At 40.9% G+C, this 25,130-nt stretch overlaps 1 protein-coding gene and 1 long non-coding RNA gene across 2 annotated transcripts; one reads left to right on the top strand and one right to left on the bottom strand.

Annotated features, from left to right (window-relative positions):
• Window positions 1–2,445: 2,445 nt before the first annotated feature.
• LOC139062465 (spectrin alpha chain, non-erythrocytic 1-like) lies at window positions 2,446–3,451 on the bottom strand. The gene is made up of 4 exons (XM_070543351.1): window positions 3,344–3,451; window positions 3,129–3,233; window positions 3,024–3,056; window positions 2,446–2,936 (listed from the first exon to the last, which is right to left on the bottom strand). Exons 1-4 carry the CDS (start codon window positions 3,407–3,409, stop codon window positions 2,883–2,885), a joined length of 258 nt encoding a protein of 85 aa, XP_070399452.1. The 5' UTR covers window positions 3,410–3,451; the 3' UTR covers window positions 2,446–2,882.
• Window positions 3,452–18,236: 14,785 nt separating this feature from the next.
• LOC139062362 (uncharacterized) lies at window positions 18,237–19,490 on the top strand. The gene is made up of 2 exons (XR_011515938.1): window positions 18,237–18,802; window positions 19,023–19,490. It is a non-coding gene; the product is annotated as an uncharacterized lncRNA (long non-coding RNA).
• Window positions 19,491–25,130: the final 5,640 nt, after the last annotated feature.

The raw sequence follows: 25,130 nt of genomic DNA, 5'->3' as shown, positions 1-25,130 counted from the left end.
CCGCTGCGCAGGGGAAGGGGGGAGAGGGCTGAAGCAGAAACTACCGTTGTTAAAAGAAATGTGTTTAACTTTGAAAATGTGGGCGCGATTTTAATTGTCAAAAACTCCAGCGAACCATTAGTTAATTTTGCTCAAATAGAAATAGAGGCCTGCCTCTAATACTGGCCCTCCTTCCAATAAAGGCCTGGAGCTTGTTGAGCTTGAGTCAAATACAGGCCCGGGCCTGTATTAGAGGATTTACGATATATATATAGACATATATATATATATATATATATATATATATATATATATATATATATATATATATATATATATATATATATATATATATAGACATATATATATATATATATATATATATAGACATACACATATATATATATATAGACATACATATATATATATATATAGACATATATATATATATATATATATATATATATATATATATATATATATATATATACATATGTCTATATATAAATATATAGACATATATATATATATACATGTATATATATATATACATCAGAAAAGCTTTATTGCCAGCGCTCCAGCGAACCAGAGCATAGGAACTCGACTCCGCAGCACAGCCTGACCAAGGTTATACACACACACATGTAGACAGAACAGATACAGGCAGACCACGAGAGCAGCCATAACGTCGCTCATTTTATATATATATGTATATATATATATATATATATATATATATATATATATATATATATATATATATATATATATATATCATAGACTGTACATACTGGACAAACGGATTCCATAGGCTCCAATAACACGTTTTTTGTCCATAATGGGAGGTGGCCACCACCGCCATTTTGACCGTGTCACAGGTTCCGTCCAGCCCAGACAATTCCATAAAAGGGAAGAGAGGAGGCGCTGAGGGTGGGGCTGTAAGGCTGGGATCGAGTGACGAACTAGCTACGAGCTAACCTGAAGCTAACCCTGGCTAACCCAAAGCTAAAGCGGAGGTGGGAGCCGAGCTAACGGATGTAGCCACCTAGCTTCAATTCAACCGGAGCTAACTGGAACACCCAACGACCTGACCCTCACACGGAGTTTAGGTGGAGGTTTTCTGCGCCTGTTCGTGAGAAGTACCTGTATTAAAAAAGTTTTAAATCGGTAAGTTTATAATTTATTTCTGTAATGAAAACATTTTGCTTTGAGCAAGTTTTCAGTACAGTTTTTTTCGGCGCTATCACTCCTGAGTCGCACCAGTCATTAAATGTATCATGAAGAAGAGAAAATATATTCAAGTCGTATTTTGGGGGGACATTTTATTATCTTTCTTACAAAATCTGAGACCAAGCGTTTCACATTGCAACACAAGCACCGGTAACCATAACAGAATGAACAACAGCCAGCAGATGAGAGGATGGCGGTGTTTCAAACCCTCCCGGCCAGCGTGGAGAGCTCATTCCTGGGCTGGAGCCGGCCCTCAGCACCCCGCCACAGGCTCTAACAGATGCTGGCGGTGTTTCATATATTTCCAAAATGTAATACTTGTTTGTATCTTGTACAGCCAACTAGCCTTTATTCTGGACTCAGTACAATTTACCAAAAGTAAAGAGACATTATACAGATGAAGTAAGCACAAGATAACTTACTGGAAGACACGGAATTATCATGAGAACCAGAACAAGAGAGCCTGATAACAGTCATGTGAAAATAACAGTTAAAAAGTATGTATGTATAATAGAAATAAAAATATATTAGAATTAGTGTAACTCACTGTGATCCAAACAATAAATCAGCCATAGCTGATTAGTAAATATGACATGAGGTCTGGGAGTTTTTAAGTTTCATTCTTTTATTACATTTTTTTTCTTAGATGTTAAAAGGTCACCATGGCAGCCTGTGTGTCTCCAACATCAGCTACACAACGCAGCAAGTGTAAGTTCCTGTCTTGACCACTTCATGTATGGTTTTGTACTTTAAACAATTATGACAAACCTGTTATTTTTTCTCCATAGCCATTTGGATCATTGGAGACAGCTGAGTGAGGCGTGGTGCCCAGAGAGCTGCAGAGACAACCTTGGCCTCCCTGACGTCTGTGTCTCCTGGTTTGGTTGGGGCGGACCATCGACATACATACATGTGCCGACACTTTGCGCCCTGTTTTATAAAATGTAGTGTTAAAAATAAATGTTTTTGCTCAATTACTGGAATTTCTTTGGTTAAGACAAAAGTGAGGAATAATCATTTACAAGTTATTTGTACAACAGGAACATTTTAAATCCCAACAGTTTCTTAGCAGACAATAGAAATGTGTTCTTTACTAACTTTACTTGGTTTGAAAATCTTACTAAAATAAACTTGAGTGCCGTATTGCAAAACCCAATCATACTTGTTATGTAAACATTAGCTTTGTAGATATTTTTTACAGATATATATTTGTGTGCAACAAAAACCAAACTTAAATAATTTGTCATTCTTTATTGAAAAACAACAAAATACAGGTATACAGAAGTGTGGGAAAATGATAATGTGAAAGTATTGCACTATAAATGAAGTGAGATGAGATGAAGGTGAGATGAAGGTGGACGCCAGCGGGCTGGACGCCGGACGAGGAAACCTGGAGATGGATCGCTCAGACAGGAAGGGAAGAGCTTCCTCTTACCTTGATGGAATTAAAGTTAGCCGTCGTCTGAACGCCCAACCGTACGGTCTGAGGTCAAAGGTCACAGGAAACACACACCAGTCAGCAGTCATACAGATGCATAAAGATAACTGTAGCCATGGCAACCAGTTGACATGTCCCCACTTTCACCAGCACCTGGTGCCTGCCGGGTCACCTGAATTCCTGTGTGATGTCAGCACGGTCGGCCGTGACTGCGGCCATCAGAGGTGACCTCTGATCAGCTGAATGAACTCACCTTCCAGGGTGACGTCGTGTTAGAGTCGGCTTCATCCTGTAAACAAACAAACAAACAAACAAATGAGTGGTAACAAAAACACCACGTCTGGTTCTGGTGGTGGAGGCGGAGGACAACACGCACCTTTCCAGGAGCAGAACCCAGATGTTCTTGTTGCTACAAACAGAGACGAGCAGAGTTAAACCAGGAAGTGAGAGGGACCAGCTGCTGCAGACAGGTGACGCTCACCTGAGCCTGAACCATAGGAGCCTCCTCAGCCATCAGACCTTCTGACTCCAGTTCAGATGCCACCTTGTTGATGTCCCTCAGGCGGGACTCGTTGGCCTTCAGGTCCTGCAGGACAAAAGCACCTGCTGATTACCTTGTTGCTGTCGGGTTAACAGGTCTGGTGTTAGAACGTGGTGGATAAGAATGTTCTGACGGGCCGAGGGTTCTGAACTCACCCTGCAGGACTGGGCCTGCTCCTTCAGGGCCTGGATGCTGCTGCCGTAAGCCGACAGGTCCGACATCAGGGCCTCGTGCTTCTTCAGGAGAGCCTGTGGAGCAGAACATCAGAACATTCAGCTCGTCTGACACAAGTGGAGCTTTCTCGCAGCGATGGTCCAATCGGATCCGCCACCGTAAAACAAACCCTGCTCAGTTCACCGCAGACGCAGCTCTGCGGGTGTTTAGTGGAAAAGCGTGAGCCTTCTGCCGGCTGCCACGTGTCATGGCTGCTCTGCAGCGGGAACACACATCACAGCTTGTAAACCGTTTGAAATAAGAGCGACGGGAACACGTTTGTCATCACTTCCTGTGCGAGGCCAGCACTTCTACCCCTAACCCATGAGACGCTCAAACAAGCAACGACGTCTGGTAGACAACCGAAGGAAATGACAAATACAGAAACACTAATTATGAAGGACTGGAAAGAGAGCAAAGAAAAGTGATTGGAGTTTCTCAGGAAGGGACTTCCATACCTCGGCCAAGTCCTCGTCTTTCCCTTAGTCTGGACTAGGGTTGTCACGGTAACCGGTATAGTGGTAAACCCCGGTAAAAAAGTTGACAATAAAAATAACCGTCCAGTTTTTAAAAAACTAAATTATCTCGGTGGGTTTACCGTGGCCGCGGTTTCGGCGCGGTGACCCTTACCATCCACCGTCGCTTCAGCTGAAGTTCCCGCGGCGCGCACACGCACTTTTTAGTTTGCAACGGCACCAAAACTTTGAAGCTGAAATAATGGCCGAAGGAGGAGACGGCAGCGCCCAGGACATCCATCAGTCCTCAAAGAAGACTAAATCGGAAGTATGGGCATATTTTGGATTTCTGAAAAATGCTGAGGGACAGTTAATAGAAGACGGCTATCCCGTTTGCAGAACGTGCAGGAAACAAGTGTCTGCAAAAGGCAGCAACACTTCGAATCTAATGGCACATCTGCGTGATCATCACCCACGTCTCTACAGCCAGTGCAAGGTAAGTTAACATTAGCATTTTAGCTTAAATGCATGACGTGAGGACTTTTGGTTGAGGGAGAATGCAACGAGTCACTATATACTGCAGCCGCAGCGTCCTCTGCCAGCATTTAAACCGTGTCACGGACACCCTGTTGCTGGATGAAGCATCTTATTTGTTGATGATGAAGAGAAATATACAATTAGTTCCTTGTCATTGATTTGTTTACTTATTCAATGCCATTTATACTTGAACATTTGGATTTGATTACATAGTGTAGTAGTTATTTTAGTAATTTGTTTAAAGTGGCTATTTATTTTAAATACATATTTTTTATGGTTGACTTGTACAGTGCTCAAGTCAAGTGTGGACTGGAGTTTTAGATTTTCATTTTGATAATGAAGAAAACAAGTATATGAGAAAACAAGTGGTGTTTCTTTGATTTGTTTACATATTGTTTATGTTTTGAATGTTTGGATTTGTATCATTTAAACCTGCACTGACTACTGTAACACGTTCCAGAAAAATAAGCTATTTGTTCCTTTACTTGTGAAAAGTTGCACTTTTGCTAAGGCTTTGTGTTATTTTAGGTTTAATAAACACTGTTAAACCTTTTCAAAACTATTTCAGTTTGTGTAGAACAGGACTATCAATGCTTTCTGAACATATGCAACACCATTTAAAAAATACCGCGATAATACCGAAAACCGTGATAATTTTGGTCACAATAACCGTGAGGTTAAATTTTCATACCGTGACAACCCTAGTCTGGACTTCCAACGATGGGCTCCTTCTCCCTCATCCAGGACTCGGCCTCATTAGCATCCGCAAAGTACTGCTGGGCCTGCAGAGAGTCCTCCAGGTCCTGCCTCCTCTGGGACGCCTTGGCCTTCAGCGTGTCCCAACGTCCATGAAGCTCCCACAGTTTAGTCTTCACTTCCTCACCAGCGAAGTGACCTGGACCCAAAAAAAGTGAGCCAGAACCTGCAGACACCTCAGAAACATGTCAGGACCAGACCTGCTCTACCTTCCTCCACCATGGTCTCTCCTTTCTGGGTGACAGCCTTGATGCGAGGTTCATGACCTGTGATCTCAGCCTGCAGAGCCTGGTGCTTCTTCAGCAGGTTCTGGACACCAATCAGGTCCTTCCCTGAGGACACATGTTAGAGTTCAGCATTATGCAGTAGACAGACCAGTTTAACCCAGGGGTTTCTTTCTTCTACAATCTGCTCTTTAACTGTATTATTTCCTGCTATTTCAGCTGTTAACTTTATTTTTTCTCAAAGTGTTTTTCTCCCCAGAAGAAGCTACAATGATGTTCTGCTGAGCTGTGGTGGCCTCATGGAGGGGGCCATCGGCTAGTACATTGCTGCTAACCACTTAAACATTCTCCCTCTCCTGATAATAACATTTTACTTTCTTTGATGTTGGATGTGCTACTACTAGTTTACCCGTTTAATTATAGATTCACTAGGATAAATACAATAAAGTTTATCTCTCGCCAAATAGAATATTTACTAAGAAATCACAATGTAATGTGTGTGTGTGTGTGTGTGTGTGTGTGTGTGTGTGTATGTGTGTGTGTGTGTGTGTGTGTGTGTGTGTGTGTGTGTGTGTGTGTGTGAAAGCCATGTGTAGTGTTTATTTATAAAGCATATGTTGTTGGATTTTATCCAGAATCGAGACTTTGAAAATATATAGTTTAATTACAGTTTGATTTATTTGACATCTGTATAATGTTTATTATTTTGTTTTTTCCCCCTAAATACCTAACGTTTTAGTTAACACGAATATTAGTCATTCATCCCAAAACATAAAGTTACACATTTTAAATTTTAATAGGGAAGACTGCAGGAGGGAGCGGTAAAATACAGGGGGTCCCCTGCAAAAACTAACTTTACGAGTCTGATGAAACTTGCTGGTGTTCCCGCTGCTTCTTCGGTAAACAGCGCCAACAAAAACAAAGAAACTTGGGATCTTGTCGGCGTGGCGGTGGGATTTAAGGGAAACGTTGTATGCCCTATAGACTTCTCAACGAGCTGCAGTATTTCTCCGGTCAGATCTGTCTCCGAGTTCGAGAGCTCCACGAGCGGTCAGCCCGCAGCAGCGAGGCGCCGCATCGGTCAGCCTGCCCAGCCTGACCGCTGGGGATTACCGGATGAAAGAATGGAGCACAGATGTCCCTCCAAGCGGCGCGCTCCGTCATATTTCAACCCATTTTTATCTTAAATGCACTGGGTTTTACCCTTTTACCCATCGAAATATGCCCTATTAATTATTTTACCGTATTTTACATTTAAATTTCATGGTTAAACAGTACATGCTACACGTTAACCTGATAGTTAGCTAGCTACTTCGGTAAACTCAGCTAGGCGGCAGTGACATAAAATACAAATATAGATTTTAACTTACCAAAAAAAATGAAGTGGAGACTCCTTGGACGCTCTATTAGTGCAATTAATACCACAGCAAGTCATTTTGTCCAACAATTGCACCAATAATATCCAAAACAGAATTCACAAGCACAGAGACTCAAAATCCCCACACAGTTTCCAGGAGAGACCGAGGCTGTACTGAGGCCTTTCCATGGAGCTAGCTCTGTGGTCACGTGGGTCTGAGGCGGCGGTCACGTGTGTCGGATGCTCATTAATTATACAGAATTTTAGGCTTTCAACACACTTAAACAGAAGAGTGAGAAAAAAATTCACCCCCCTCAGAGTTGTCATGAGTATAAACTAGATAATTTAGACATAAAACAATTTTTGGAACCAGGCTGTAAACATGTGTGTGTATATATATATATATATATATATATATATATATATATACATATGTATTATATATATATGTATATATATACAGAACGATGAACTAGTTTGTTTTTGGAACAGTGAACTAGTTCAAAATTGTTTTAATTATGAACTAAGAAATGAACTAGTTAGTTTTAAAATGTATGAACAGAACTTTGAACTAGTTTGTTTTTTAAACAAACTTTCCCAACACTACCAGGGTGAGAGCTGGGTCAAAGGTCACACCAAGATTCATGACAGGGTTTGGTGTGAGAATTTAAGCTGACCAAGAGAGTCTCTGACTTTGGGAACCAGCTTGTCTGGGGCACAGATGAGGATCTCAGTCTTATCTTCATTCAGCTGAAGAAAGTTGCTGCGAGAAGAAATAAAATTTGTGATTACAGTTTTTTTCTGATTGCTTAAACCCTAACTGTGATTCTTATATCACAATTTCTAAAACTATTAATTCTTATGGCAAAACCACTCACTGAGTTTGCAAAACTAAAAGCACAAACACTGCTTTACACTCAGTTTGCAATTTTGTAACACATACTGATGACATCAGAGCTACAATAGTGGACCATGTCATCAACCATGGGATGACCCTGAGGGAAGCTGGCCAACGGGTTCAGCCTAATTTGAGCCACTACACTGTGGCAAGCATCATTAGGACATTTCAAAATGAGAATCGGTAAATACTTTGTAGCACTGCCATACTATAATGAGAAACACAACAGTACCATACATGCAAAAACACTGAAATTGTTACTTTACAGAATTGTTAGATGTCCAGATGTTAGGGGCAGAGGAAGAATGTTCACTCCAGAACAAGAGACCCATATAGTGAACATGGTGATTGCCAATAATGCAATAAGACTGTGCATAAAACAGCAGCGCATAATTGATAATGACACCAAATTTCTAAATATACACTGTGCAAGCCTTTCTGCACTAAGTTGTGTACTTGTACGCCACAGAATAAGAATGAAGCACATTTACAGAGTTCCTTTCGACAGAAACACAGAACGTGTAAAGCAACTGCGATATGACTATGTGCAGGTAAGCTATAGTGTCATTGGTTCTGAATTTGGAAGGGCATACTGTAGTGCTGTGCATGGGCCTGATGTGTTGCATTTGTTTTGTCTTGCCCAGAGAGTGATGGAACTAGAAGCAGATGCCATGGGACATGAGCTACTTTTTGTAGATGAGGCCGGTTTTAACCTCAGTAAAACCAGAAGACGTGGCAGGAACGTTATTGGACACCGTGCCATCATCAACGTCCCAGGACAATGTGGTGGTAACATAACCACGTTTGCAGCTATAAGCCAAAATGGTGTTGTTCACCACCATGCAACCATAGGCCCAAGGGCGTAGGAACGAGTTTAATATTGGGGGGGACACATTTTGGAAATCTAACAAATCTGTTGTAGGTCAATATATACCATAGGTCAACTTCACTGAAAAAAATACATTAAATGATAATTTCTGATTCTAACGTGTCACTGAGTGTTTCATGCAGGCTGAACATCAGGGTATCTGCAGGTTTAGGGGAGCCAAATTTAAGACTTTTTAAGACCTTTTTTAAGGCCACTTTGACCAAATTTAAGCTATTTTTTTTATTTCATTTAAGCTATAATTTCCAGCTATTGCCTGGAACCGGTGCTAGCCACGTTGCAAACGTGGGATTAACCATCCAGTTACCATTAAACCTACACTTCCCCATGGTGCAAGCTCCCACTAGCTTAACCAGCTAATGTGCTCATCTAAAAATAGCCCCCTTTCACAACCAACTGAATGTATACGGTTCCACTTACGCCAACATCGTACACAAAAAATGCTGAACACTAACTACAAATTCACGAAAATTTTATAGAAATAAAAATATCTTGTTTATTGGGTCTTTGGTCATTTAAGACCTTTGGAAACTGGATTTAAGGATTATTTGTCATTTTAAGGATTTTTAAGGCCTTACATTTGGAAAAGCTAATTTAAGACTTTTTAAGACTTTTTAAGGACCCGCGGATACCCTGAACATGAACAAAGTCTCCTGCCGCTATCTCCTGCATTAGCTTCTGATAGAAAATCTGATAGATGGTGAAACTCTAGGATTAGAAAAGTCTGACAGATGTGACTCAGGGCGTAAGGCAAAGCCCAGAAAGAAAAGAAAAGAACTTTTATAGCCCAGTTCACTAAATTTTTTTTTTTTTTTTTTTTTGATCGGGGACCCATGAGCCAGCCAGAAGGGGAGGAGACTTAGGCTCCTTTTGACACTGTAGACCACAACGTTCTACTAAACAGGTTAAAGGCCCTGGCTGGGATTTCAGGTTCTGCTCTAGACTGGCTCTCTTCTTATCTCACCAACAGAACATTCACAGTGAAGTCCGAAACCTTCTCTTCAGATACTGCCTCTCTAACATGCGGGGTCCCACAAGGTTCAGTTCCAGGGCCTCTACTATTCGCATTCTATATTCTTCCCCTAGCTGGCATCATTCAGTCTTTCCCAGACATCTCCTACCACATCTACGCTGATGATATTCAGCTCTATATGTCCTTTATGCCACACCAGTTGGACAGGCTGGCCACACTTGTACTCTGCCTGACCCAGATCAGTAACTGGCTGTCCAGCAACTTTCTTGTCCTCAATGCTAACAAGACAGAGACCCTGATCGCTGCACCCCCGGAACTTCAGCCAAATATTGAGCAAGAAATTGCCTCTTTTTGCCCATCAGCCAAGGCCAACATTAGGAACCTAGGAGTTATTTTTGATCCAGCTATAAGTTTAGATTCACACGTCAAAACCATCTCCCGCTCTTGTTTCTTTCAACTGAGAAACATTTCAAAAGTCCGTAAACTGGTTTCTACTGCAGATCTGGAAAAAATAATCCATGCCTTTGTGTCATCACGCTTAGACTACTGTAACGCCCTTTTTACTGGTCTCAGCAAAACCTCCCTCTCACGCCTTCAAGCCATCCAAAATGCAGCAGCCAGATTCCTAACCAAATCCAGCAGACGAGCTCACATCACTCCAGTTTTACAGTCCCTCCACTGGTTCCCGGTAGAATATAGAATACAGTTTAAAGTTTTAGTCCTGACCTATAGAGCTCTTAACAACCAGGCTCCAAGCTACCTATCTGAGCTTTCATCCCCACACACCACCTCTCGGAACCTTAGATCCACATCTGAAAACCTCCTGGCTGTTCCTCGAACCAGACTGAAAACCAAAGGGGACAGGGCCTTTCAGACTATTACACCCAGACTTTGGAACAGTCTACCTTCAAATCTCCGTCTCTCTAACACTGTAGAGATCTTTAGAAATCATCTAAAAAGTCACCTTTTCATCCAGGCGTTCCCTCCCTAAATGTTTCAAAAAGATGGCTTTGTTCGGGTTCACACCTTCACTTTGTTTATACTCATGATTTAATTTTCTACTTTATCACTGCTATTGTTTTTCTGATGTTTGTATTGGTTAGAGGTATTTGCCCTGATCTTTATCATGTTGTACAGCGCTTTGTGATTCATATCTGTGAAAGGCGCTATATAAATAAACTTTTACTTACTTACTTACTTACTTACTTTTACTTACTTACTCCCCATTAGCCGGATCCAGGTGATTACCGGCCAACGTGGACATTTTAATTATAAAAAAGCTGTTTATGTGTCAGTAGTGTTTTATTTTTATTTAATAATATGAATGTAGGATATATTTTAATAATATGAATGTAGGATATATTTTAATAATATGAATGTAGGATATATTATCTTATTCCTATGGGTAGAGATGTGTAAACAGATTTAATACAAGACTAAAGCTGTTAACATTCAGTCTGAATTGATCTGACTCTCATCAGAATATTTTAGGGCTGTAGCGAAGCCTCGACGAAGTCGACGGCTCGATTCTAAAAATTTGTCGACGTCAGATCCGGAAGTCGACGCACCGCGCCCACTTGTTGCATCCCCAGGAGTTTGTAAATAGAGGAGGAATCTGCCTGTTTTTCCTCTAGTTCGCCCTCTTCTCCGCCTTCACTAACATCTCCGCCAAATACCGAAGACCCGGAACAACGTCCGTCCACTACTAGATTATTTTCCTGTTTTGCCCCTTCGTCTCCCGGCAACGGACAACAACTTCCGGGGTCAGATGCGCTGCTTCGTGCCTACCGCAGATGTAGAAAATCACCGGGAGCGCTTCTCCCTTCATTAAGGAGCTTCTTTCAGACATGAGGAGAGCTGTTTTGGTGGTAGCAGTCTCTCCTCCATGCTGGTCTGTTTGCTGCCGGGTGTTTTTGGTTTATTTAAACTTGGTAACTTGAACTTAATGTTGGTAAAGCTACTGTTAGCATCTTCGCTAACAGCTTCTTGCGTTGGGATAAGCTGTTACGTTTTGGTTTAGAGTTCATCTTTTTTGTGGTGTAGATCTCCCTTTTATTACATTTAGAGTGTTGTGGGTTTTCGGTTTAGTGTAAAATATCACCTGAGTTTGGTTTAACCCGTAAGACCACTCGCCTCACGCACATAAGTGACCAAAACAAAGCAGCATGGAGACACTCACTCTTCTACCACCTCTCAGGCAGCAGCCTGCACTCCCAAGTTCTACATGTCACCAGAACATAACCAACCAACACAATAAACACAGTGTTATACAAAATGGAAGGTCTATAGTGTTTATTCTCTTACAGTAAGAATTTATCAATTTTTTTGAGGAATTTATTTGAGATTTTCTGGTTTTTGTTAATTGTGCAATATAAAAATAATCATTAGATTAATTTTCTAAATAGTCATTAGAATAGTCGACTATTCGATAAAATAATCGTCAGAATAATCGTTTTAAAAATAATCGTTTACCCCCAGCCCTAGAATATTTTAAACTACATCAGCCAACAATGCTGACCAACAATCAGAAAAATCTGTTTGTTTCTGACAGAATGAAAAAAGAAATAATTCACTTACAACAACAGCTGGAACTACGTTAATTTTCAGATGGACAAAAGGAAAAACAGTGGCCAGAATTGCAGTCTAAATGCACCAGAAAGCAGAGTTTAACACTTATTTTTCTAATATTTCTAAGGAAGCGTATACAGAATGTAATTTATTCTTAAACCGTACTGCCCAGCCCTACTTGTAATGGGATTACATATATTTAACTGTGTTCACTTATTATTACATTCAAATCTTCCTCTCATCAGCAACCTAAAACCATCTCATTCTTCACTGAAGCACCTACCTGCACCTCAGCAGGTCTGGCGCTCCCTGTCTCACCCTCAGCAGGTCTGGCACTGCCTGTCTCACCCTCAGCAGGTCTGGCTCTCCCTGTCTCACTCTCAGCAGGTCTGGCTATCCCTGTCTCACCCTCAACTGGTTCCTGCTGAACTTCATCTGATCTCTAATATAAAAACAGTGGACAGGAATAAGGAGTAAAAATACTGTTGGAGGACTAGTGCAACATTAAAATCATGGTGGTTATAGTATTATTTAGTCGTGTTCACTTGTTATTCGAATCTTCCTCTCGTCATCAACCACCTAAAATCTCACTCCACTGTAGCACCTACCTGCACCTCAGCAGGTCTGGCTCTCCTTGTCTCACCCTCAGCAGGTCTGGTGCTGCCTGTCTCACCCTCAGCAGTTCTGGCGCTGCCTGTCTCACCTTCTTCATCATTTTCCTGCTGAACTTCCTCTGGTCTCTTATATGAAAAGTGACATGAATACGGTTTAAAAATGAAATGTGATGAGAATGTCACAAACAAGCAACTATCACACTTACAAACTCCATTTCTATGTGGACATTCTACTTTTTTATTTATTTCGTGTTAAATGGTTTTTGTCTGTTACTGTAAAATTCGCCATTTTTTGTTGACTAGTAGTGTTGTTTAATGTTTAATGCTAACTAGCAAGATGTTTACGCTAGTCAGCCATTTTAGCGTTTGACCAGAAATACAATTATACTGTTGGACAAAATTATTACCAACTCACAATTCCTTTCTTTCTTTTTTTGCCCATGAGAAGAACTCGCTGAGCTCCTGCCGTCTGTCTCTGACACCTGTGTCTGCCCCGGCTCTGACTCCTGCTTCACTCAGTCAGCCTGTAACTCCCTGAGGGGAGGGGCTGTGTCGGAGAGAAGTCCGCGGTGTCTTTCAAAATAAAAGCTCGCGAGTCAAATATTTCAAAATCAATCTTTTTCTTCTCCATGTTATTGGGGGGGACAAATGCGCGTTTGTCAAATATTGGAGGGGACACGTCCCACCCGTCCCCCCCGGTTCCTACGCCCTTGCATAGGCCCATACAACACTGCACACATTATTGCATTCCTGGACACCTTACATGACATGCTCACTGTCCAGAGACCAGAGCATACCCGATATGTCATCATATGGGACAATGTTAGTTTCCATCGGGCTGCTTTGGTCCGCAACTGGTTTACAGACCACCCATCTTTCATGGCACTCAACCTCCCTCCATACTCTCCATTCTTAAATCCCATCGAGGAGTTCTTCTCTGCCTGGCGCTGGAAAGTGTACGTCCGTCATCCTCATCAACAGGCCCTTTTACAGGCAATGGAGGAGGCATGTGGAGATATTGACCAGGCATCATGTCAGGCCTGGATAAGACATTCAAGGAGATATTTTCCCCGGTGCCTTGGACTGGAGGATATCTCATGCGATGTGGACGAAATTTTGTGGCCGGACCCCGAAAGACGACATGATGTAGGCTGATTTTCTTTTCTTTTTTTATATTATTTTTTGTGAAGTGACTATTTTGTGTTCTGACTTTGTCTTGGATTTGAAGAGTGTGAATAAACACCAATACTTGAAGTTTGGATCCTTTTACGTTTACATGACACCATGACAAAAGTATGATCTCAAATTGACCATCTGTACACAGAGAAAGCAACAGCCAGATGTGTTTTGTATTCATACCATCAGTGTGCAGTTTGCACATTGTGTGCTTAGTAGATGTTGGTCTCTCTTCCGTTAGACCAAGCACGGGTACGGAGTAGATGGAGTTAAACACCTTTTAAGTTGACAGAACGAGGAGACAAATGATCAGAAGTCCATTCACTGTTTCGCCGCTCATGAGGGGGAGAGTCTCTGCAGCAAGTCCCGCGACCTGCTCTTGCCAGATGCTTCGGACAGACTCTCGCCGTTCTGCTGAAAACGGCTGATTTTTATTGAAGATTACAGGAATGTTACATACGTAGTTTGCCATACACACACGTAATTCTGCCATCTGCACCTGCAGACGCACGTCAGCTAATAGCCTTGTTAATGAAAGACCAATTCATCCCAAGGACATGCAACCTTGAGATGATCAGGACACATCCTGCAACATCCTTTGCTAACAAAGACAGTTGTTCTTGTATTGAGGAACTGAAGGAAGGAACGCTTTCACTCCCTTATGCAGCTGTTCAGCTTGAGCAGAAAAGGCACAGAGAGGTCTTTGATATTATAACAAGATTCCATGAAAAGGCATATAATAATGTATTTATGATAATATATAAGGGGCAAAAGTGAGAGATACATATTTAATCATATAAAAGAGCTTATAATAATATATGAAAGAGCTTATATGAGAGATATATATTTTCAATCCCCCTTTTGAACTCTTTTAAGAGTTCAATAAAGATATAAGAAATCAAAACAATAACACCAAATTCCATCAAAAAGAATCCAATAAGCAAAGTTTTTTTTAAAATACCAATACAAACAACCAATCAGATTACATTTACTCATCTTTCTAGCAGTAAACTAATACAAAAAACATGATCATACTTTCAACTGAACATGTTACAACATGTATGGATCGCATGCAACTCCATATGAGGGCGAAAAACCCTAATTATCATATGTTTATAGGGAAAATTCCCCCATGTCCCCCCATTTGTCATATCTCAATTTTGGGGCGAACGCCTGTTGGCATAGAGTGTGCATGCCTAGGACATCAATGATCAAAAGAAATAAAAACAACACAATCAAAAAACTCATAGAAATAAACAGTTTAAGGGATTGTTACAGAAATCACTCAATATTCTCACACTCTAACAACATCTTCTTCATCATGAGAGTCATCACTTTCATCAGAGGGTTCCCCTCCCAAATAGATTTTAGGATTGGCTAGTAACAAGGGCATCTGGATAATTGGGTCAGCAGGTGGAGGGTGTAAAATATTACCCTTGTAAAATAAATGAGGGTGTTAAATACAACCCTTGTAGAATGTTCATAGGGTGGTTACTTCTTCCCCCTGTTGAGGACCCTTCACTGGCTCCAGGCAGCTGCAGGGGGTGATGATGTCATGATTCTCGTCCTGCAGGATGTGGTGGTAGCTTGGCATGCTACTGCAGTCAGCTACTTCTCTTCCTGGTTTTTGGATCCTTTCTCTGGTTAGGCAGATGTCAGCTGCTTCTCTTCCAGGTTAGGCTCCTCCCGTCCAGCCGGACAGCGTGTGACGTCCTCTCCGTGATCCTGTATGGCTCGGTCCACCTCGGTTCCGTCCACTTCCTTTTGGTGACTTTTAGCAGGACCCAGACGCCTGGCACCGAAGACGAAGCCTCTTCGTGTGTGTAGTTTTGGTCCAATGAAGGCTTTCTCGGCTTGTGCAGTCCTTGATCTCGGCAGATAGTTGGTAGGAAGATTCACACTCCGGCCGGACCAGAAGTTCCCCGGACCGATCGCCTAGGGATTAGAGGTTATGCACAAAAATGTCCTAGCTCTTACTGACCCTAGCCTCTGATACCTTCAACATCAGACACATACAGTTACGAACAGCAAGTGCAATTAAAGGTACAGTGACATCACGACATGGACACACAGACACACAAACACATACACATGCACATACACAGAGAGAGAGGGAGAGAGTAAGAATGTGTGTGGGAGAAAGAAATGTGTGGGATCCATTTTGCCACCAGCATCTCCACCTGTGTCACAGAGAAAAAATTGCAAAGAAATTAAAACATAAAGCAAACAACAATAATTCAATGAGTATAAATGATCAAACTAAAATATACAACCATGCATGGGTTTTATAACAGTTCCAGCAACACTGGAGATGATGCCTTGTACAATGAATTCTTAAGATGTCCTTCATCAATTAGAGGTTATAACCAAATTGTTTCAGGATCCTGAATTTGAATTTGAATTGGTTAATTTACTCAGAATAGTCCAATGTCTTTGTTGATGTTTCTCAAGGCTCGGCCATGCCCATATAGATAAATAAGCAAACAAACAAGACAAACACAGTCAAACACACGGTCCATACACGTCTCTGTGCCCTCACACACCAAGCAAATGTCAGACTGAAGCGAAAGTGTGAAATACTTAACCTAACGCTAAATCAGTGGAAAGAAAAAATAAGACCTAAAGCGTGTAATCAAATTAATCCAACAAAACTTCCCATAACTGCTGTTCTAAACTCACGTTGCGATGTGATCTCTCCAATTAGAAATTAGGACAATCACTTTACTATCAATTCAACCAAAAAGTTTCAGGTTGTCCCTTACCTAAACTACCTGTCTTTCTTACCTTCTTTCTTTCTTTCTTTCTTTCTTTTTTAAGAACACTACTCGCACAAGAAATCCTAAGAATTAATTCACTACTTAAGGTTAATTCATAAATAACGAAACTGCAGTTACAGGTTTGTTTGTGCATAGTGTTGGTAATCAGCAGTTTTTTTCCTTATCTCCTCATCTAGAAGTGTTTCTGTGCTACTCCTCCATCTATAACACAAGTTAGTATCATCCTTAAAGCATCTGAAATTAAGCTGCATTGCTAAATCAATAACGTGATTTGTGCTAAGAGATACTCCCCTATCCTCTTCCTTTTTCCAGTGGCGCTGAATGACAGATTTTAGATCAATTTAACGTTTTATCACTATTACGTTTCATTTAATTAATTTTGCTTTTTCTCTCTTATTTTTGTCTATTTATTTATTTATGTTATTTACTTATTTATCATGCCATCCTGTGATGATAATCTTAAAGACTTTTTAGCCAATTGTCGTCAAAACGGCCATTTAAAAATATTATGTTAAAGATTTCACAAGATAAAAATGTGAACATAATTTTTATCGAATGAGGGGTACAATTATTCAATATTTTTGTGACATTATTTTCTACGTTAGAACTTACAGCTGATAGAAAAATATAGGATCAGCTAGGTTTGGCTAGATCTGTTGGGAAACTCAACGGAGCTGAAACAACACTGTTGTCTCGGATGAGATGTTCCATGAATCATTTAGTCAGCTGGATGCCAAATTATTCATTTAATGTTTATTTTTATGCAATGAATGGAATGGGATGGAACGTTACTATAAACTATCCGGAAATTTGCGCATGTTTGCTCGAAGGAGAGAACTGTTGAAGCCTAAAGCGTTCTCCTAGACTTATAAATAGACACCGTTTCCTTAACTAATGAAGATAAGTGATGACGCCGATGAATGACTTTTTGAAAAGAAAATAAGGCTTTACTGCATGTCCGCTGCAGCTGAGAATCCTAAGACAATAAAGATTATATTGACGTCCAATGATGAGTTGGGCTGAAATCCAGGTTACTAATCCTATTATTTATTTATTTATTGATATTATTATTATCTTTTTTTAGGCTAACTTTCTCAGTTAACTATGTTCTACAGTAGTTTAGTAAATTTTCCACAGTTCTGACATTTCATCAATTCAACTGGTTGTTGCCAAAAAGCCTTGTTCATTACCTGACTGCAGCAAGCACTCTTTTACTGGGTGTAACCATAGGAAACAGTCTCTTTTGAGCCTCTCTTTGTAAGTCCAGGATGACCACCGTCATTGATTAAAGTTCACATGTTAGCACACATGCTCCCCCTTTTGTACTTTGTTTCATCAGCAGCAGGGCAAATAAGTTTCTGCCTCTTTGTCCATCTTGTAGTGCTCCCCGTCTTGATGTTATGAGTCACAGTTTTTGGTGAGGGCTTCCAGGTTCTCTTTGTATAGAAGTCAGACCCAAACATTCTTTGCAGCTGGTTGTGACAGGCCCACCCAGTAAAGTTCATGCCTCCACAATGCACAGCAAACGTTTTCCTTAAATATGTTGATTGAGTTGAAAGGACAGAACTTTCTCTTTTACAAATCAAAATCAACGATGGTTTCTAATAATTAGTCGACTTTATTGACTCAAAAATAAATCTGAACTACTTCCTATGCACAATTTGTTCTGAATCATCAAATCAGTTCTACACAGGTTTTAAACATTAAGCACAATCTATCCCAAATGCAAGATCCCTCCTTTCATTTTTTATTTATCTATTTTATTTTGGGAAAATAACTACCAGTTTTTAACTCAAAACAGCCTAGTACAGTTTCTAGCCAGGTTACAGGAAATAATACTTAGTTTATCTGTTTTTTCATTATTCAGCATCTCAAAATCCAGCCATTAACGTTAATGGTTCTTAAAGTTGAGGCAAGACAATTATTGGATTTTGTTTTATAGCAAGATTTAACAAATATTTTATTTCCTTACTGATTATTTGTTAATTTTATGGTTTTCATAAAGATGATCCTGAGAGGTTCAGAGCTGCTTTTCGCAGCGCCCTGTGCTATTTTTAGACTGCGGGACTCCTGTGTGTAAAAGTGGGTGGAGTCAGGTCCCCAGGCTGAAACTCCAGTCATTCTCACTAGATCTGTCCGAGAGGAAGGATCTCCTGAATACCCTAACCAGAAGCCTTAAGGTACGTCCAAAACACCGAAAAATATCCTTTCTAAAGTCACAAATTGCTTAAAACTGCATGTTACACAGAAAAACTGTGAGAGCGAGGGAGTCCAGCTGACTCCACGGCCCATAATCAGACAAAATACTTCCTTTATAACCACAACCATACAACTTTTGTATTTTAAAGGATTTTCTTGTCCTCACACTAACGATAAATTCTTTTTCTATTGTTTCCACAGTCTCTCGAACTAAATAACCGTCTAGTAAAAACATGGACCGCACCCTGTTTCTCAAGCAGCTGCTCCCTCTATTAAAAACTGAGTCATTCAGAAGATCCAGCGAAAGCAGCTCATGCAAGAAGACACGCATCCACTCATTCACATGGCACAGACGACATTCTTTGTTTGTCACAGTCTTTTTTTTTTTAAAGTAAGTCAGTTCGTCACTTATTTATTCTCTCTCTCTCTCTATATATAATATTTTAAGCACAGAATTTATTTAACACTGCACTGGTTATTTTCAGAATTTAATGCTTACTATGCTTTTAAGCAGGCCTTATGTAACATTAGAGCAAATCCAATTGCAATTTTTTTGAGAGCGCTCTGAGGAATAGTTTATATATTTATTTTCTGCAGATCTGTTTTGATTTTACTGTTTAGCAGCTATATGACTATATTTCTAAAATAAAGCTGTCATTTACATCCTTACTTGCGTTTCTTGGTGGTTTTTTCCCTTTTTTCATCTCCAGGTCACTTAACCCCCAGATCGGGGTCACTCACATGCTGCCCCACACACAAATGATTATCACGCTTCTACACTACATATGTATATATATGTATACACATATACATACATACACACATACATATGCATATGTTACTTTAAAAACCTTTTATTTATTAACTTATGGTGTTCTGTTCAAAGACTGATCAGAACAGGGTTGCAGAATTTGAATTTTGCGTAGCTCCAAACATTAATTTTAGCACTGCAGTGTAATTTACATATACGAGTTGCAACTTTTTAAAGCTCTTATTATCTTATTTATTTATTTTCTGGTACCGCATCAGGCCTTCACACACACACCCAGCGCTGTACACTCACACACACACACACACGGAGCTCCCAAAACTCTGCTCTGCATTCTGCACTCTCCTAGTGCTGCACTTTCAATCCAGAGCCGTAAGCAGCCTCTTGCTGCGCCTCACACACACAGGCTGAACTCAGCTTACACACACAGTGAAGCTTGTCTACAGCTGTGCCTTTTTTCTCTCGATTCTGCAGCCTTCACTTCCCAAATCTTTCTCCAGTTACCTCTACTGTTAACATCTACCCCTTTTTTCTTCATCGCCTCTTCCGCTGACTTTCTCAATAAAACCTTATTTCTCGTGGCTTCAACTGGGCTGCTTGTCATATTTAAACATTGCTCATTTTATGCAAAAACAGCCAAAAGCACGCAGAAATAGCCAAAAGCACTGCTCTCTTCACACAGAAGCAGTCAAAACATTTATCATCTTATGCAAAAACAGTTACCTCAGAACATTTTTCTCATCTCATGCAAAAGGTCCTTGACCTTAAAAATCCAGGGAGCTCTCTTTAGCCTCCCCTTCCCTTAACACAAAAACCAGGTCCTCGACCTGTGGACTTTTAGGGTTCCCACACCTATGGATCCAGCCAAGCTTTATATAACCTCGTTATATATTCTATCCGCTCGTCAGCAAATAGTGTGGTCAGCCACGACCTGGAAATGGAACTTTAGGGCTCCTCAGCCCTGGGTCACCATCCCTTCATCTGTACTATTTCCTTTTCTCATTTACTCATTAAACCATTACAAAAAATCCTCATTTCATTTCACCACTAAACCATTACAAAAAAAATCTCTTATTCTCCTGCACTTGTCTCCACTTTCTTCTCCAACTATTATTTTAGGACCTCAGCTACTATGATTCTGGACACAAAGGCTTTGGATAAATCCAATGAGCAGATTTTAGATAATAGGCTCTGCTCACCTTGTTTTCCACCGCGGTGTTCTGTGCCAAGATCTGTTCGCTGGGTCGGTTGGTCAAATTGTCCTCCAAAAACTCCTTTTTCTTCAAAAAGAAAAAATCCTGTTCGTGACGCCAAATTTGTTGGTCTCTCTTCCGTTAGACCAAGCACGGGTACGGAGTAGATGGAGTTAAACACCTTTTAAGTTGACAGAACGAGGAGACAAATGATCAGAAGTCCATTCACTGTTTCGCCGCTCATGAGGGGGAGAGTCTCTGCAGCAAGTCCCGCGACCTGCTCTTGCCAGATGCTTCGGACAGACTCTCGCCGTTCTGCTGAAAACGGCTGATTTTTATTGAAGATTACAGGAATGTTACATACGTAGTTTGCCATACACACACGTAATTCTGCCATCTGCACCTGCAGACGCACGTCAGCTAATAGCCTTGTTAATGAAAGACCAATTCATCCCAAGGACATGCAACCTTGAGATGATCAGGACACATCCTGCAACATCCTTTGCTAACAAAGACAGTTGTTCTTGTATTGAGGAACTGAAGGAAGGAACGCTTTCACTCCCTTATGCAGCTGTTCAGCTTGAGCAGAAAAGGCACAGAGAGGTCTTTGATATTATAACAAGATTCCATGAAAAGGCATATAATAATGTATTTATGATAATATATAAGGGGCAAAAGTGAGAGATACATATTTAATCATATAAAAGAGCTTATAATAATATATGAAAGAGCTTATATGAGAGATATATATTTTCATAGATGACGGCTTGTGTGTACTACTGCTTGATACGAAAACACCATTTTTACGAAGGTGTGAAGAGTTAATCTAGTGTTCGCTTTTGCAAGAGAACTACAATGTTTTGATAATTGGGTGAAAGATTTTCTTATTTATGTGTAGAGTTTAGCAAAAATAGCCAATAGTTACAAAAAATGTGCTTAAGGAATCAGAAAAAACTGTAAAAATGTATGAAAAGGGAGAGAGAAAATTATTTTGAAAGAGGGAAATCAGTGGATCCAGGGAAAGGCGGAATAAGAGGAGAATAAGGAGAGGAGGCGACGATGATCACAGCAAAATCCAGCCTGAACAGGTGAGTTTTCAGCTGCTTTTTAAAGGAGACCACTGAGTTCACTGATGACGGGATACATGAGTGCACTTGTGCACACCTGCCATGAGTATGTTATTTAAAAAAATACTTTACTCCTGTAAAGTGCATTATACATGGCTTGATGTTAATTTTTTAAAGCAAAGAGGACTTTTGTTAAACATTTTTCATGACAATTTAGAAAACTGCCAAATTAAGAAAAAAAATTATTACATATTTTGGCCATTGTAACCAGTATATTGTATATTGGAATAACTGATCATATAAATGTGAACATGCAAAAAGGTTGTAGATTACTTTACTACCTCAAAACAAAAGTTTTAAGAAGGTAAATCTTATCAGGATCCCAATAGAGACTAAAACACCTGGGGGGGTTCAAAGTCAAAAAGACAGTGAGAAACTAGAGCCTGGGCTTCCTCCATTACCCTCTGGACTCTGGACACAGCAACACTAAACAGACCCAGCCAGCCATCTATCAATGCCTCTCTGATGAATACTCCTCTAATCCCCTCATTGAGATACAGAGAGCAGGCTCAATGCTAATGCTCTTAGAGATGTGAATGCCACCCCCCTCTACACACATCACACACTGATATGAATTATGCTACACACAAAGGTACATACGGACACTTACGCTGAGTACACAGGAAAGCACACCAACATATATGCTACATTCACATGCAATGTGTTACGGATTATCATACAGGCGTCACGGTTCCTCCCAAATTCAAACACAGCAGCACAACGCTACTCAACAATATGTCTAACATAAGCCCTTTTAGTTATTCCCAAGCAAATTGGATTTCAAAGAGGAAAAACAACAGGTCTTAATCAATCTAGAATAATTTAATAATGTTTATTTCATTAAGTGAGAAACATCAAATTATTGTGTTTGGATTTTTTATTTAATTCCACCCACTCACTTTTTAAATTATTTTATTGTATTCAATCAAGTGTGATGGTCTCCACATCTCCCGGGAAATGTATGGAATGCGGTGTTTGCTTACCAGGACTCCGTTAAATAGGCTTAGACAAAGATTGTTGCTGATCTGGTGGCACTAAATTGTCATGGTTCAGGTAACCTTTTTAGGGTTCTGAATTCTGTTTTGGACCCATCTGACACTAGCCAACAGTCTTCTACTAATGGGACATCTGATGATTTCATTAGTTTTTTTATTTATTTATTTATTTATTTGTTTTTGAGAAGGTGGCAGCCATTAGGGCTACAATTCCTGCTTCTCCATTACTCTGTATGTCTAATACTCCTCTCATGCAATGTTGGGAACATTTGAGCTGTTGACTCTGCCTGAGCTTTAGCAACTGGTTTCACAGGTAAATCCATCTGGTTCCTCTTTTGACGTGGTTCAACCTAAACTTCACAAGTTAGCTTTTTTAGCTATTTCACCATTTATTTTAGCAATCGTTAATAGCAGTCTCTCATCCGGTGTTGTTCCAGTCACTTTGAAGAAAGCTGTGGTTCAGCCGATTTTAAAAAGCCGGGACTAGATCCCTTCTCGCTAGCGAACTACAGACCCATCTCAAAGATACACGAGAAGGTTGTCTATACACAGCTACCACAAGGCTCTGTCCTTGCTCCCTTTTGTTTACGATATATCTCCTACCATTGGGAGCAATACTTAAGAAACACAAGGTGAAATTCCCCTTTTACGCCGATGATTGTCAGCTCTACCTGCCTCTTTGCCAGGGGGCGGGTGGCTCGCATTCACCACTCCTTGATTGCATGGAGAAAATTAAGTTGTGGATGAGCTCCAATCATTTGCGCTTAAATGAGAGCAAAACTGAGGCAATTTTGCTGACCCCTGGTAGGACTGCTTGTACAGTCCCTGAGGTTGACCTCTCTGCATTAGTCCTTCCCGTAATGACGGTTGTCACAAACCTAGGGGTAAAATTTAATGCTGCTCTCGGGTTTGATGCACAAATTTCGATGGTTGTACGTTCCTGTTTTTTCCACCTCTGACGGATCGCTAAGATCAAGCCAATGTTGTTGAGGGCCCATTTAGAAACATATTTACATGCATTTGTATTGTCACACCTTGACTATTGTAATGCTGTGTGTGCTGGTGTGAGCTCAAGTGCATTTGCCAGCCTTCAACTTGTCAAGAACTCAGTGGCCAGATTTTTGTCTGGCACTAGTAGAAGGGAGCATATCAGTCCTGCATTGGCCCAACTTCAACGAATCCCAGTTGGGTATCGGGTTAAGTTTAAAACCCTGCTGTACATGTATAAGGCCCCAGAGGGCACTGCTCCTAACTTTCTCTCCTCACTGCTGCTCCCAGCCTCTTGACCTTGTTTGCTCGTTTTTGCTCGTTAGAATTTGACATTAGATTTTTGGCTCTGAACCTTGAACAGTTTATCTGGATTACACCTTTTGGAATCTCCTCTGAACCCTGCTTGTTTATTCTGTTCAGGCTACTCCACTCTACCCACTACTCTCACCGCTCGAACCCCGGATTTCCAGAACCACGTCCCATCCTCCTCTACAACGCCTGCCGTTTTGTCTCCGCTGCCTCACCCGCCTCAGCCCGCTGAGCCACCACCCACACTCACCTTGGCTACCCACCTCTCCGCACATCCTGGACTATTATATGGACTAAAGCCGAACGGCACACCCTCACTGGAATTACCAGTGAGCTTTTTGTTCCTGTTTTAAAATAAAATAACTTTTCTTTACTCGCCCATTGAAGTCGTGTTGATTCTGCATGTCTTGGGTTAAACACCTCCCTTGAGTCATGACAGAATCATCCGGCCATAACGTTAACCCAGCGGAATCAGCACTCGCCGATCTGGCTAACAGGATGTCCCAGCAGGAGCAGACTCTTCTGGTGCTCATGGAGCAGCTGACAATCGCAAACCAGTGTTCCCAGCATTTGGAGGCTATGGTCCAACAGCTTCACGAGCGTTTTCCAGCTCCAGCGCTGGTCCCAGCATCAGCTCCAGTTGCTAATTCCGCTTCAAGCCCAGAACCTACGTTACGAACAGTGAGTCCGCCCGGACCAGAGACGATCGAACATACGGAAGTCACCCACTTCCGTCCAGCTCCACTTCTGCCATGTCCTACGTTCTCGGGTGAGTTCGAGGATTGTTATGGGTTTTTACTACAGTGCCGCCTGGCGTTCGAGTGCTCCCCACATGATTTATGACTGACTCTTCTAGGATCTCATTTATTGTTGGACTTTTGAGGGGAAAAGCTCTAAGGTGGGCAGAAACAAAGAGCAGAAACGCT

The sequence above is a fragment of the Nothobranchius furzeri genome, chromosome 13, assembly GCF_043380555.1.
Source record: "Nothobranchius furzeri strain GRZ-AD chromosome 13, NfurGRZ-RIMD1, whole genome shotgun sequence".
In the NCBI taxonomy this organism is placed as follows: domain Eukaryota; kingdom Metazoa; phylum Chordata; class Actinopteri; order Cyprinodontiformes; family Nothobranchiidae; genus Nothobranchius; species Nothobranchius furzeri.
This window is presented reverse-complemented; position numbering and strand designations above follow the sequence as displayed.